The 15,844-nt window shown below is 37.8% G+C and overlaps 2 protein-coding genes across 2 annotated transcripts; one reads left to right on the top strand and one right to left on the bottom strand.

The window, feature by feature from the left end:
* The first annotated feature begins 64 nt into the window (after nucleotides 1-64).
* Nucleotides 65-5,729, top strand: srp19 (signal recognition particle 19). Its single transcript, XM_072681879.1, has 5 exons — nucleotides 65-242; nucleotides 2,995-3,070; nucleotides 3,211-3,282; nucleotides 3,478-3,586; nucleotides 5,225-5,729. The coding sequence occupies exons 1-5, from the start codon at nucleotides 205-207 to the stop codon at nucleotides 5,353-5,355; spliced, it is 426 nt and encodes a 141-aa protein (XP_072537980.1). The 5' UTR covers nucleotides 65-204; the 3' UTR covers nucleotides 5,356-5,729.
* Nucleotides 5,730-12,366: 6,637 nt separating this feature from the next.
* LOC140556855 (protein FAM240B) lies at nucleotides 12,367-13,043 on the bottom strand. The gene is made up of 2 exons (XM_072680953.1): nucleotides 12,922-13,043; nucleotides 12,367-12,478 (listed from the first exon to the last, which is right to left on the bottom strand). The coding sequence occupies exons 1-2, from the start codon at nucleotides 13,041-13,043 to the stop codon at nucleotides 12,367-12,369; spliced, it is 234 nt and encodes a 77-aa protein (XP_072537054.1).
* Between the last annotated feature and the right edge of the window lie 2,801 nt (nucleotides 13,044-15,844).

The following is a 15,844-nucleotide window of genomic DNA, read 5'->3' as shown; positions in this document are numbered from 1 at the left end:
AACGGACCCTTAACACTAGTTGTCCAGATCCCTGATTTCATCCTCCTGGCCAGCAGGGGCGCTGTGGAATTGACGCGATAAGACTGCACGAAGAATAACGTGTGCCTTTTCAGACTCTACCTTTTTGAGATGTGATCATTGCATACAGCAGTATTGCATATCTAAGTAGCCGTTTTATTTTTGGGGAACTAAAAGCCTTCGAAAATGGCTTATTTAAAGACAAATCCCGCTGACAGAGAGAGGTAAGTGAGCGTAGTACCGCTGGTTTGCTCAAGAAGGCTAATGCTGTGCTGAAACAGCCTGGCCCATCACGTTACTATGCAAACGTGTACAATCGATATAAACGAAATATTACGGCTACCATTTGCTTGGCGTGAAAATACGCGAAATCAAATTGATATTCGATTACAAAACCATTATACTTAAGTTCAAGTAATTACAGTGCAATCTCTAGCTATGTTTTCCATATGTACGCTGTAAACGACCGTAAGTTAAGCTAGATAGCTAGGTTGATATTCGACATTCAGCGGAGATTCGTCTTTCTCCCTTTCACGTTGTCACAAACCACGGCCTAAAATCTCCGAAACTAGCTAGCTCCGTTTTCTAAATGATTGAGAAACCAGAGAACTGTGATTTATTGTATTTTGTCTCAATTCCTGATTGCAACAAAATAGCCGGAATCGTTTTAGCAGGCACCGCGGACGGCAAGGGAGCGTCTAAAAAGTGCGGACATTGTTTAAAAACATAAGAGCCTGTTGGTGTTAGTTATGAAGACTTGAAGCCTACTGAACAACATGGATATAACAATCATTGACCAGCTTTAACAACTTCATTCATTTTAAAGGATATATATCCATCCTTTTTTTAAAGAGTTGCTATTGTAAAACATCCATATGACGTATAGACGTATAATAACTTGTAGTTTGCAGAGACCCCTCTGAGTAACATCCTAGACCTTGGGTTTAGGGGAAATGTGTCTGTTGCGTTGTAATTATTTTGTTTTTAATAAAGTAGACACACTTAAAAAAAAATCTGCGATGTCTTCTGTGTTTGGGGTTGCCACCGGTCTCCTAAACATCAATTGGTTTAAATTTATTTATTTTATTTATTTATTTTTTACTTTTATACTCTAGACCACGGAACAGCTGTAGTAGCTCACTCCAACAGTCTTTTCGGGTTAAAAGATGACATTAAACTTATGGGACACGTTTGCAATTGCCTGCCGGTAGTACAGTACAATCCTGTGCATGGCAGCAAAACATGTTCTTATATTTGGATGAATGAATAACAATCAGAAACAGAACTGCATAAGTCTGAAAAAAATCAAACTTTTTTGCCTTTGTTGTGATGTTTACATTTTATTTATTATATATTGATTTATTTTAAATCCAAATAATTTCTCGTCGCATCACCGTAAGCAGCCTGCTTTTGTTACTGTGCCTGTGTGTAAGACTGATGTAGTCTTTTCAGTTGTAAATAAGCAGATGGGAATGTGTGATGATAAACTACAGTGGCTTTTAGCAGTGTCAGACTTCTTTCTACAAAGAACAACAATCTACAGTCAACAATCTACCTCTGTGCAGAAAAAATTGAGTATTACTTAATATCTGCTTTGGCAAGTAGTGCAATAAGTGACTGTGTATGTGCATAAACGCAGCATCATCCCTTGAAGTACACATGTCCAATTCAGTGTCCACAACTCTGGAGAGCTGTTCAGCTGCATCTTAGGTGGAGATAAGATAAGAGGGCAACTGCAGCTCAGCTCAGAGCGTTTTTTTGTTGTTAAATGTGATGCAGCAGCAACAAGCGATACACAGAACAGCAGTTAAGAGTTTTTGTTAATGTTAGAAAAGGCTGATTTTAAAACCACTCTTCCATAAAAATATTTGTCTATGTTCTGCCGTTTTTGTTCACACCAATATTTTTCATTTTAAATGACCGTTTGCTTAAATAAAGTTTTTAAAAAGGCTATTGGGCATTAGTAGTTGACAAACAGCAACAGCATAAGTTCAGAGTGTCAATTAAATATTAAACGTTCACGTCGGTGTAAAGTTTATTATTATAAACTAGTTATAAATTAGTTATTGTGAGTATTTACACACTTGCCCCTGCATATGTAGTATCCTACAGATCGTTTGTCACAAATGGAGGGCAGCTTTTAAAAGTGAAGCACATTGCTTCACTGCTGAGGAGATTGAGGTCCTTTGGAGTGCAGGGAGCACTTCTGAGGACGTTCTTCGACACAGTGGTGGCATCTGCCATCTTTTATGGAGTGGTCTGCTGGGGCAGTAGCATCTCGATGGCAGATAAGAAGAGACTGGACAAACTCATAAAGAGGGCCGGCTCTGTCCTGGGGTGCTTCTTAGACCCAGTGCAGGTGGTGGGAGACAGGAGGATGACAACCAAGCTGGCATCCATGCTGGAGAACAGCTCCCACCCCATGCATGAGACTCTGGCAGCACTGGGCAGCTCCTTTAGCGACAGACTGCTTCACCCCAAGTGTGTGAAGGAGCGGTATCGCAGGTCCTTCCTTCCTGCTGCCGTCAGACTGCACAACCAACACTGCTCCCAACGGACCACATACACACACACTTAACTACACACACACGTTCATGTTCAGGGAATACTATGTGCAATATCCCATCCCCATGTGCAATTAAGAGTCTTTTACTGTAAATAATATTGTTTATTGCTTTTTTAATTCTTATTTATATTGTGTATATAGTGTAAATTATTTATCCAAATTTTTTGTAACTGAGTGTCCTGCTATCCCTTTCTGCTGCTACACTGTGAATTTCCCCACTGCGGGACTAATAAAGGATTATCTTATCTCTTATCTTATCTTCAGCGGCTGTTCAAAAATAGGACGGTAGGCCATTTATTTTATGTAGTTCTGGTGAAGTGAGAGATTAGAGGGTTTTGGGCTAAAGGAATAGCTCTCATTACTTGTGGTTCCATTACTTGTGATCTGATCAATTGTTTAACATTTGATAGGTTCTTGTGCATATATCCAGCCTACATTAACAGTAAAAAGACCATAGCAGAGGGTCGAAGAATACCAAGTGAGAAGGTAAGTGTCTCATAGACAGGGATTTTTCGTTTCCAGTGTTGATGTAGTCATGAAAACTGTTTACTACAGGTGCTGCTCTCTAGATATATATTTCACCCCCCCCCCCCCCCCCCATTTCTTTTCTTCTTCTTTTTGCTTAGGCTGTGGAAAACCCTTCCTGCACTGAAATCAGGGATGTTCTAACTGCTGCAGGAATGAATGTCTATGTTGAGGTACTGTTGCAAGTTATAGAATTACTCAAACTGTCTGGCACAATAATGCTATGCTCATGATTCATGATTTCATGTATTGCAGAGCTGCCACACGATTAAGTAGATAATTGAGTATATGACTAGGTGTTCCTCATGAAGTGCTCGGTAAGTGGATGTTGACTTTTTTTGTAAAGTTTATTTTGCCTCATCATACAGAACAAGATGTATCCAAGGGAATGGAACAGAGACGTACAGTTCAAGGGAAGAGTGAGAGTTCAGCTCAAACAGCAGGATGACAGTTTGTGTCAGGAGAAGTTTACCTCTAGTAAGTATACTAAAATACTTTTTGGTAACTGATTCCACCTAACTACAGGCTACAGTGTAATTAATCAAATTCACATGTATTTTATATATATTAAACAATACACCACTCATATTTTATTATGTCTTGGCTAAAAAAAACTTTCGTCAGTCAGTGTACATTGTATAGGCATATAGATGTTCTGTCTTCTAAAAAAAATTACCACAGCCATTAATGTCCAAATAGCTGGCATCACAACAGAGTACATCTCTATGAACTCGGTGAACATGTTCAAGTTGTACCCATAGTGTCAATATTTTGGCACCATTATTATCTAGCACTACCTTAACCCTACTCCTCCGTGACCACATCATCGAGCTGGTGGATGTATCTAGACACCTTGCGCTCCTCCACCTTCCGCTTGAGGATGACCCACAGGTGCTTGTTTGGGTTTAGGTCTGAAGACATACTTGGCCAGTCAATCACCTGTACCTTCGTTTTTCTCAGCAAGGCAGTTGTCACATTGGAGTTGTGTTTTTTGGGTCGTCATCAGTTTGGAAAACTGCCATGCGGCCCACTTTCCGAAGGTGGGGGGGGGGGGGTCATGCTCTGCTTCAAAAGGTCACAGTACATGTTGGAGTTCATGTTTACCTCAATGAACTGCAGCACTCATGCAGCCCCAGACCGTAATGCTGCTAAAACCACCACCCCCATGCTTGCCTGTAGGCAAGACATCATCTGAGTCGAACAAGTTGCTTTTAGTCTCGTCAGACCACAGGACATGATTTCAGTAATTCATGCTCTTGGACTGCTTGTCTTCAGCAAACTGTTTGCAGGCTTTCTTATGTGTCTGCTTTAGAAGATGCTTCCTTCTGGGACGACGGCTTTACTAACAGAGTTGAGGCAGTGTGTGGCGTATGGTCTGGTTCAACCTCTGGATATGACCTGGCAAAGCCTGTTCAGAGTGGAACCTGTCCTGGAAAACCACTGTGTGGGCTTGGCCACCGTACTATAGCTCCGTTTCAGGGTGATGCCAATCTTCTTACAGCCTAGGCCATTCTATTTCTCACATCTTCGGAGAGTTCTTTGCCCTGAGGTGCCACGTTGAATATCCAGTGACCAATATGAGAGAGTTTTACCTAAAGCACAACATTTATCAGCCCTGTTCACGTTCACACCTGGAACCTTGTAACTCTTATGAGTCACATGACGCCGGGGAGGGACAACAATACAAATGGGCACAACTTGGACATGTTCACTTTGAGGTGTACTCACTTGTTTTGCCAGCTATTTGGACTTTAATGGCTATGATTGTTTTTTTTGTTTTGTTTTTTTAAGAAGACAGTAAATCTATACTGCTACACAAGCTGTACACTGACTACCATGTTATAGCCAACTTTCATTTCTGTAGTGTCCTATGAAAATATATAATAACATAATATGTCTACAAGGGGTTTTAATTGAACAGAACAATTTTACCAGACTTTTTCAGATTTCAGCAGGTATAATGCATAACTTGAGCATGGTACCTGGGTATATAATGAATGCATCAAATGCTAAGCATAAATGTTGGTTTGTCCACAATACCGATAAACCTTTTGAATGTTTAAAAACATAATTATTGATTCATTATGTTAAAGACATGTACTGTACTTTTTGTAGGGAAAGATGTTCTGTTTTATTTGGCTGAGATGATCCCAAAGTTGAAGACTAGGACACAGAAAAGTGGGGGAGGTGATTCAGGAGCGCAACAAGGAGAAGGAGGAAAGAAAGGGAAGAAGAAGAAGAAGTAGTAACTGCCTCTACTGAAAATGAGGATAAGGAGACTGACGACCGTTTTTGGTCGGCTGATCAGTACAGAAATGGGCGACAACTGGTGTTTTGACAATTACTTTATAGATACATGTCCGTTTATGAAACACAATCAAGTCAAAGTGTCTTTTAGTAACTTTTGGTTAGGACAGTAATACTAAACATCCTTTTCAAAGACTCTTCACACTTGTATTGACAGCTTGTGGACTTCCCTGAACATGTTGAACATTTGCTGTGTATCTCAAAGATGATTTGTACAGTGATTTGTGTACAGGAGTGCAGGACTTACCTTTTTTTGTTGTTGTTTTTTTTTTTTTTTCTTTCACAACAAAAAATAAAAATGCAATTGACTTAAGTCATTGACTCGCTTTTATTTCTGTTGAAAGCTTCTAGTTTTAGTTCCAGTTTTTTGTTGTAATTTGTTTTATTCCTGATTTTTTCAAAACAAAAACACTGGCCCCTCCTGCTGCTCTGGCGCAAGTGATGAGACAATTTGGTCTCAAAGGGGTTCTACCTGCTAAACCATTAGGTGTAGATTCTAAATTCGGCTGATTTCTCTGTTCCAAGTTGTGCCTATTTGTATTAGTATTAATGGCATTTGCATATTAATACTAATACATCCAACAAGAAAAACAAGTACTTGATCCAGGTCATGCTTAGCAATTACAAAATAATTACATTTGTGTAAAAAAAAAAAAAAAAAAGGTCCAATGGGAAAGGTTATTTACACTTTTAGTTAAACTTATTTGTGACCGTACAGAAAGCAGCAGTGTTGATTTTAATCCAGGGATTATTCAACCCAGTCTCAAATGTGTTCTGGCTAAGACCATTAAATGGTCATTTTAGTAACACACTGACCAAGCATGTGAAATCTATTGAACTGGTACCAAAATATCTAGAGCAGTTTGCTTGTCAATAATTTTGTTTTAAATAAACATACTGCCATCAACGTCAACCTGTGCGGTGCAAAATTGAAACGCAACAACCTGATCAAAAATATAGGGACCTTTTTTTTTTGACTAAGTGTGTGTGAGAGAAATCTTAAATATAAAACATAATTTTAATCCAGTGTTAATTTCAGAGATCCACCAAATAATATAAACCTGTGCACCAAATTCACAAAATAAATCACTGAAAGGCCACTATTGCCACAACATTATATACATTTCTGACCACAGCTGTTGTTTTTTTTTTTATTGCTCACAAAATTGCAATATGTCCATAGTTTTAAACATAAGATGGCAGTAGCACACTAAAGAGTGTACTACCTAATATCTGATCAAGTTCAAATGAGTTATACCTTAAAGAATGTTCGTACAATGCCTATAAAGTCATGGTATATAAAATCATACATATATAATCATGGTCAATAAAATGTTTTGCTCAGTCCAAAGGTCAATAGCTTTTTGGACAAGAATTTACAAAAATACTTTTTAATGTCAAAGTAAAAACAGATTTCTACAATATCAATTAAAAAAAATATCTAACGTAAAACAAAATATTTCATATATGAGTATTCATCCTCTTAAAGTGACTGGCCTAATTCGATAGAGGTCTAGGCAACTGGTGCTAGTATTCTCACTGTTAAGTGGAGATCACCTAAGTGCAGTGAATGTGTCTCAAGTGATAGATGTAGAAAGACACCTGTCTGGAAGGTCCAGTCTCTGGTTAATCAGTATTTGTCTATACAAATATACCTTAAAGACAATATAACACTTTACACAACTCAGAGGAAATGCTATTGAAATGTATAGGTCAAGGAATGGATACAAAATAAAAATCCAAGTAACTGAACACCATTTTAATCTGTCTTTAAAAAATGGAAGGAATATTCCTAGAGCAAACCTTCCTCACAAACGCAGTGTGCCACGCAAGGGGGAGACTAGTGAGTGAGGCCACCAAGCAACTGCTGCATAGGTTCTTTATCAGTCAGAGCTTTACAGAAGAGTGGCAGAGAATTAAATCTTGACTACAGGTCACCCAAATGCCAAGGCCAATTGGAAGGTTCTGTGGTCTGATGAAACCAAACACCATTCCCATAATGAAGCTTGGTGGTGGCAGCATCATGCTATGGGGATGCTTCTCAGCAGCAGGACCTGAAATGCATGTGAAGTTAGAGGGTAAAATGAATGCAGCAAATTATACAGTGGGGGGAAAAAAGTATTTAGTCAGTCACCAATTGTGCAAGTTCTCCCACTTAAAAAAATGAGAGGCCTGTAATTGACATCATAGGTAGACCTCAACTATGAGAGACAAAATGAGAAAAAAAAAGTCTGAAAATCACATTGTCTGATTTTTATTATTATTAATTTATTTGCAAATAATGGTAAAAAAGAAGTATTTGGTCACCTACAAACAAGCAAGATTTCTGGCTGTCACAGACCTGTAACTACTTCTTTAATAGGCTTCTCTGTCCTCCACTCATTACCTGTATTAATGGCACCTGTTTGAACTCGTTAACAGTATAAAAGACACCTGCCCACAACCTCAAACAGTCACACTCCAAACCCCACTATGGTGAAGACCAAAGAGCTGTCGAAGGACACCAGAAACAAAATTGTAGACCTGCACCAGGCTGGGAAATAGGCAAGCAGCTTGGTGTGAAGAAATCTACTGTGGGAGCAATAATTAGAAAATGGGAGACCTACAAGACAACTGCTAATCTCCCTCGATCAGGGGCTCCACGCAAGATCTCAGCCCATGGGGTCAAAATGATCACAAGAACGGTGAGCAAAAATCCCAGAACCACACGGGGGACCTAGTGAATGACCTGCAGAAAGCTGGGACCAACGTTACAAAGGCTACCGTCAGTAAAAAAAACTACACCGCCAGGGACTCAGATCTTGCAGTGCCAGACGTGTTCCCCTGCTTAAGCCAGTACATATCTGGGCGCGCCTGAAGTTTGCTAGAGAGCATTTGGATGCTCTGGAAGAGTATTGGGAGAATGTCTTATGGTCAGATGAAACCAAAGTAGAACTGTTTGGTACAAACAAAACTCGTTGTGTTTGGAGGAGAGTGAATGCTGAGTTGCATCCAAAGAACACCATACCAACTGTTTAGCATGGGGGTGGCAACATCATGCTTTGGGGCTGTTTCTCTGCAAGGGACTAGGACCACTGGTCCGTGTACATGAAAGAATGAATGGGGCCATGTATTGTGAGATTTTGAGTGCAAACCTCCTTCCATCAGCAAGGGCATTGAAGATGAAACGTGTCTGGGTCTTCCAGCATGACAATGATCCCAAGCACACTGCCAGGGCAACAAAGGAGTGGCTTTGTAAGAAGCATTTCAAGGTCCTGGAGTGGCCTAGCCAGTCTCCAGATCTCAACCCCATAGAAAACCTTTGGAGGGAGTTGAAAGTCCATGTTGCCCGCCGACAGCCCCAAAGCATCACTGCTCTAGAGGAGATCTGCATGGAGAAATGGGCCAACATACCAGCAACGGTGTGTGCCAACCTTGTAAAGACTTACAGAAAACGTCTGACCTCTGTCATTGCCAACAAAGGATATATAACAAAGTATTGAGATAAACTTTTGTTATTGACCAAATACTTATTTTCCACCATTATTTGCAAATAAATTCTTAAAAATCAGACAATGTGATTTTCTGATTTTTTTTTCCCTCATTTTGTCTCTCATAGTTGAGGTCTACCTATGATGTCAATTACAGGCCTCTCTCATCTTTTTCAAGTGAGAGAACTTGCACAATTGGTGACTGACTAAATACTTTTTTTCCCCACTGTATACGGAAGTCCAAGAGGGCAACCTGAATTAGTCTGCAAAAGAAATACGTCTTGAACTTTGACTCGAAGCATACAGCAAAAGCTACGCAGAAATTTGAACATTTAAAGAAAGTGAACGTTCTAAAGTGGCCGAGTCAAAGGCCATACCTCAATCCAATAGAGAATGTGATGCTGAACTCAAAAAGGCCTGCTCACACCTGCATCCCCATGCAACCTGACAGAACAGTTTTTGTATGTTAGTGAGTAAAATTGTCATGTCTAGATGATTGACTCCTATCCACTGCTGTGATTGGGGTCAAAGGTGAAATACTGACGTATTGAAGTAAATACTCAATACTGGCTTAAAGAGGGTGAATGCTTATTTTATATGTTCTATTTTTATTTACATTGACATTACTTCAGTTTTCACTTTGACATTGTCACAGTTGTATTTGTAAATTATTTTTTAAAAGGTATTCAATTTATAAATGCAAAAAAATATATATTTTCACATCCAAGAGGGTGAGGACTTTTCATAGGCACTGTATTTCCCCTGCTACTGCATTAAGAACTCTATAACACCATCTACAGCACTACAGTGAATTGAAAAAGTGTAAAGAAAATACCTTAGATCAATTTCAGGCAGTGTAGCACTGCTTAAATGTAAAAAGGTGAGATAGAAGAAGCTCACCCCATGATACAAAATTCAATCCCAACCTGTCTGATCCTGGTGTGGCTGATACTAAACAAAACCTAGATACAGAATAAAGCTTTTTATACACTTTTACAACTAAAACTGCAGAAAACAATCTCCTAAACAAATACAACCTGCACACTCGATACAATTCCCTCAAAATTACTTTAATAAGTACTCCCATATAATCAAATCTCTTTTGACCATAGTAAACTCACCTTTAACCCTGGATTACGTACCCAAAGCATTTAAACTAGCAGTTATTGAGCTTAACCTTTGAACAAGAAACCTGCATACCTGCATAAAAAATCTTACATATGAAGATTTCCAATCTGGATATCATATCTCATCGTAGCACTGAGACAATTTTAGATAATAGATAATAATTGACCATCTTGCTTCTGATCAAGGCTGCATATCCCTGTTGATGTTACTCTAACCCAAGTGCAGCTTTTGTTACAACAGATATGATGAGAACACTATTTATTAGAGAACATGGTTGGAATCACAGGAATAGCCCTATTGTGGTTCAAATCCTACCTAACCGAATGTCACTAATATATTAATGAAAACGATGTATCTCACAATTATACAATATTGAGATATGGAGTGCCACAAGGTCTCTTAAGGCCGTTATTATTCAACGAGGCCCAGTTGAATAATAACATTGCATAAACTTTAGCACATGTCAGCTAAACTTGATCACAAATTTAGACTTAATAAAATTGAGGAATGTGTAAAAGACTAAAAATGCTGCCTGTTGCGTAACTTCCTTCTTTTACCTTTTGGGTCTAAAAGTTACAAAAAGTTAATTATCCTCTATAATTATCTAAATATCCATAATTCTTCATTATTGAAACACTGTGGCGCTAATGCCTTATCCCTGCATGATTAGAAAAATAATACATACCTTTATTACTACTGGATGACTGCAACACACTAATGTAAGGATGTTTCAACAGGAACCTTAGTCAACTTCAATGTGTTCAAAAAGCTGCAGCTAGGTTCCGTACTAACCCTCCAGATAATGTCCGCTACTAAGACACAGTCTCAATCTCAGTCTAGGCTGAAAAGTGACTTGTTTAGTTTAGCCTTTGGTAATTAATGTTCCTCTTAGATAAAGGTTGCAGGGGGTTAACAGAATTGTGGTAAACTGAGATGTTGGTGCTGTCGTCCCACCACTGCAATGGAGCAGATGTGCTCTTGTGTTCTTGCTTCTGGCCTCTCTTCTGGCTCTCTCCTTTTAGTTAGGCTGTTATAATCAGATCTGCTGGAGTCACTAGCCACACTCTGATAAGTGTTGACATTCTTATAAATCCTATCTCTTTACTCTTTTCTAAGTTAAAGACTGCCCACCTTTACTCCCCATTAACAATTACATTGACTTTTACATGGACTCTAACTATTGTTATTAATCTTTTAATTGCTGGTCTTGATATTATTGTTTTATTTTTGTATTATTGCTATAACCCATCATCATTAATAGTATTACCATTATTACTGCTAAGAATTTCTCAAATTATATTGATGCACCCAAGCACCTCAACAGTCTTTTGTGGTGTTAAGGTGTTTTTATACCATTGATTAGTAATTTAGAAATGGTTCTGACCAAAGGAGGATGAGTCCCTCTTGTGATTCTTGGTTCCACTCAAGGTTTATTCTTCCACGGTTGAAGGAGTTTTTCTTTGCCACTTTACTTGGGGTTGTACGTTTTATGCTTTTTTTGCTCTTTTGTCTTATTCCTGAAATTCTGTTTATCTGCTTTGCAACATCAGTTATAAAACATGCAACACAAAGGAATTTGATTTGATATTGCACCAATGCTGTGGTTAAAATGCAGCTGTCCTCACAGAAACTGATGTATGATGTCACTGTATCTTTGTGTGTATCTAGTTAGTCTGTTTCATCTTTGGTCAATATTTTTACTGAAATATTGGGGGGGTCAGTATTTCCACTGGTCTGTCCCTTTATTTTTGTGACAACAGGCTTTTTGGTTTTAAGTTTCTGCTTGTATGTAATGATGAGATGGAGGAGACTGTGGTCAGAATTCCTAAAGGGCATGAACCTCACTTTTAAGCAGTATAAAAAATGCCCTCAGAGAACTATCATCTAACGGTCTACTGTTTGTGTGTTAGCATTGTAATTTGTAAGTGTGTGCTGTATAATTTGTCATATGATGTTGCTTTGTTTGTGGTATTGATTTCATTTTGTTGCAAGATATCTGCAGTACTATTTACTATTCTGTTTTCACATCAGTGAACAAGAATGTTGCATTTGTATCAAGTGATATTTCAAAGTGTGTTATCTAGAAATACTGATTAACAGTGTTGACGGGGTGTAAACACATTGTGCTATGCCTGTCTGACATGTTTTTGGCAATCATACAAATACACTTGTGTATGCCCTTCACGCCATCTGTTTGTTGTAAAGGAATATAATGACAAGGGGTGTGGGACTACACATCTTTAGACTAGTTCCGAACACAAAGTTCTATGAAACAGAGAGAAGGGGATAAAACTCTATTCTTATTGATTTGCTTTATTATACTACATTTAAGCTCAGAAATGTATAATTAAGTCATTCTTCATCAATTTTATTGACGAGTGTTGATTTTGTGGAATATCCATTACTGAAGTTCTTGAGATGTTTTGTTCGACTTTCAAGTCTTATGAGCCATTCATCACGTAGCCTACATAAACACAAAAACACAGCTGTATAAGTATTTCAGGCAAAATAATGTAATTAATAAGATGTTAAATTGCTTCAGCAAAATTTAGGATTTAAAGTTTTTTGTTTTTTTTTTGTTTTATTGCTCATTTCGTCTTTAATCTTTTTTTTTTTTAATGACTTACTAAAAATACATTTTGCTAAGCATTTGGTCTCAGTGAGGGGCAGGCTGGTGCAAAATCATATGCAGAACAGCATACAAGCATTCATGTCAACCTTGTCAGTACTTGTATTGTTAAACTATGGTGATAGTTAAGAGGTAATAAACTTTTTAATATAAATCTATGATTCATTATATTTAAAATTTGACAAGTGACAACATTATAGCCCTTTGAGATTGTGGGTCTTAATGCTAAAAATAGAGAAACGTAAATGCCATAACAAAAAAGCAAATTTCTGCCTTACTTTGACAGAGCACTATTCTTCATCCTTTGTTCCTCGTTGTCTGTCAGTTGTGTGTGATTTAAAATTTTTTGCTCCCAAAATGTTTTGATGAACAATTTGTCATGAATCAAAGCTGCATTCATTTCCTAAGTACGCAGAACAAACAGTAAAACGAGTCACGACTTAACAAACCAATGATTTGTTCACTAATAACAATGTTAACCAAATGATTCAAATTGGAAATGTATTAAGTATAGAAGACAAGCAGAAAATACACAAGAAGGTCAAATCAAAGCATGCAAACAGGCATCCTTATTTGTAAGCCAGGTGTACCAAAGCATCACATCACAGTAATCTTACATTCCATTAGAGCTCCAGATTTGAGTTGAGACAAAATTATATTGCTGGCTTCATATTGTACAGTTATCAATAAAAAGAATAACACTTACTGAGACTAATCTACAAGAGATTAGACTTTCAGTGGTATTTAGAATCAACGTTTCCCCTACTGTTACCTTTAAAACAGAAGATTACTTTCCTAGCTCCCTCCCCAGAGAAGTGTGTGGAAGAACCAACTGTGCAGGGGATCTAAGTAATGGCTGAGATGTGCTTGGAAGCTGCAGTGGAATCATGCCACAATTCCCACTGTGCACCACGTTGCATCAGATGACATTTGGATTAGTGGTAACACATAACAATGTTGTAGTACTCAACAGGTGCCACAAAGTCATAATAAGCGCCACCTTTCCTGTCCACTCCCCATCACAGACACCGTGCTTAGGACATGCTCAGGCCTTTACATGGTTCAGTGAGTATTACTGGAGACCCTCAGCACCAACATTTAATGTAATTAAAAAGGTACACTTCATAGCCAAAGAAGCTAATTGAACAAATGAGCATAAGTAAGCAAGGCAGCAATGTTGGTTGGATCATATTATTAAGGATAAATAACATATTAATAATGACATAATAATAATGATAATTAATGATAATAATATGTTTCAAGTTTACATACATAACTCTAGGTTAACAATTAATAGCCTTTGATCAATGGAAATGTTTGACATTAAAATTATACTTGCACAAAATCCTTTTGAGAAAATGATAGGAGATAAGCAAGCTAGAATGTCCAGGGCTATTTTGGTATAAGGGGCATCATCTGTAAAGGAGCTGTCTGTTGTATTTGTCATTGATCTAAATCACATTAGCACCAGCTCAGCTTCGTGCTCTGCCAGAGAGAGTGAACACTATTCTGGAAAATATGGAGTGCAATACAAATCTGATTGCACATGCTTGACATTTCATTCCTGTAGAGCATGATGTGTCCTAAGCCCAGGGTCTTAACCATAGGTCAAGTAAGACTAACATGAGCTATTTCTGTTCCTGAAGCAGTACTCATGTTAAAAGTTAAAAGCGTGTAATTATGTTATCAGTGGCTAATATTAATTAAGACATAAGACACCGCTGAGAAGGTTGATTAGTCATCAATTTAAAATAAACTTTAATGCATTATGTGCCTAAACATGTGTTGCTTATGTAGAAAATATCCAGATACCCAAAAGACACTTACATTTGTCATTTTGTAGGTCTGAGAATTACACTGCAGTACCCCTTCTATGTTATCTGTGTTATGCAACTTTAGGCACTTGCATTCAGTGTTAATTAGCACATCAGATGCAGATAAACATGGTTATATTTTGGAGGAGCCTGTCTTAGTTAAACATTTTGTCTGACTTACTCTTGATTGTTGAAGTGAGTGATGTTGCCATAGCAAGATCCAGAAATCTCTCTCAAGCCTTGATCACACAGGGTTTTTATCAACAAATGTTCATATGCAAAATTCAATGCACGTGTTTGCCATGCCAGTTGGGTATCATGGCTTGGGCATATTTGGCTGCACTTACCTTCATTGATGATGAAACTGCTGAAGCCAGCAGCACAATGAATTATGCCATTATCACACTACACAATGTTTGATGTTTACCATGATGTTAATTATGTCAGAGTGGGCATTAATTGTGCCATTAATTAGTGCCGTGTCTTGCTCTGGAGATGTGATGTTGACCAATCATTACTTGCAACCCCATATTACATATCCCTATATCAGCAGTACCAAAATATATTACAATACTCTCTCAGTCAAGCTCTATATGTTATTATATGTTATTAAGTCTCATAATAGCTTTTTTGGCTTTTATTGGCACAGCTCTTGCCCTTATGTTGAACAATGGCAACTACAGACTCCAAAGGTGTTTGAAAGCTCAGAAGCGACCCTGGGTACACTACAAATACAAAAATATTGTGTCCTCCAAAGTCAAGGTCAAGACTTTATTTTTTATTATCCTATCCTGGGTACACTATATATACAAGAATATTGGAACACCTGTGTTCTCCAAAGTCAAGGTCAAGACTATATATTTTTATTTTGTTTTTGTTGCTACTGCTTTTGTTGGAGTAAATGTCTCTACTGTGTGACTGTAAACATACACAGCAAGGGTTACCTTAGGTTTGTGCTTGTGGGTTTGTGTTTTATGTGTATATCTGTGAGTGCAGTCGAATTTACATCTATTATGTCTCTGTTATGCGTAGTAACTGTATTTTTCATTCTCATGTATAGTTTTGTAGCACATCATCTCAGCATTACATAGTCACATTAGTACTGTCCTTTAAAATAACTTCCATCTCTGGGTATCAATAAAGGCAAATCTTGTTTTGTCTCATAATTGTCTGTATGTATTGTCTGTTTTTGAGTATAGCTGTATCCTTTCACTGCTTTAAACATATAGAAAGCACACTGACTGCCAGTGTCTCAGTATTTGATTTGCATTTACTGATTTTGTCACATTTTTCTCAATGAAGGTCCGTTATCAGAGCTTTTGCACTATTTATTAAACAATATGTTTTCAGTATTTTTTAAAAATGTGAATAGCTTGTGTTTTGACCT

The sequence above is a fragment of the Salminus brasiliensis genome, chromosome 6, assembly GCF_030463535.1.
Source record: "Salminus brasiliensis chromosome 6, fSalBra1.hap2, whole genome shotgun sequence".
Classification (NCBI taxonomy): Eukaryota; Metazoa; Chordata; class Actinopteri; order Characiformes; family Bryconidae; genus Salminus; species Salminus brasiliensis.
Note: the sequence above shows the minus strand (reverse complement) of the source record. Positions and strands in the feature narration are given on the sequence as shown.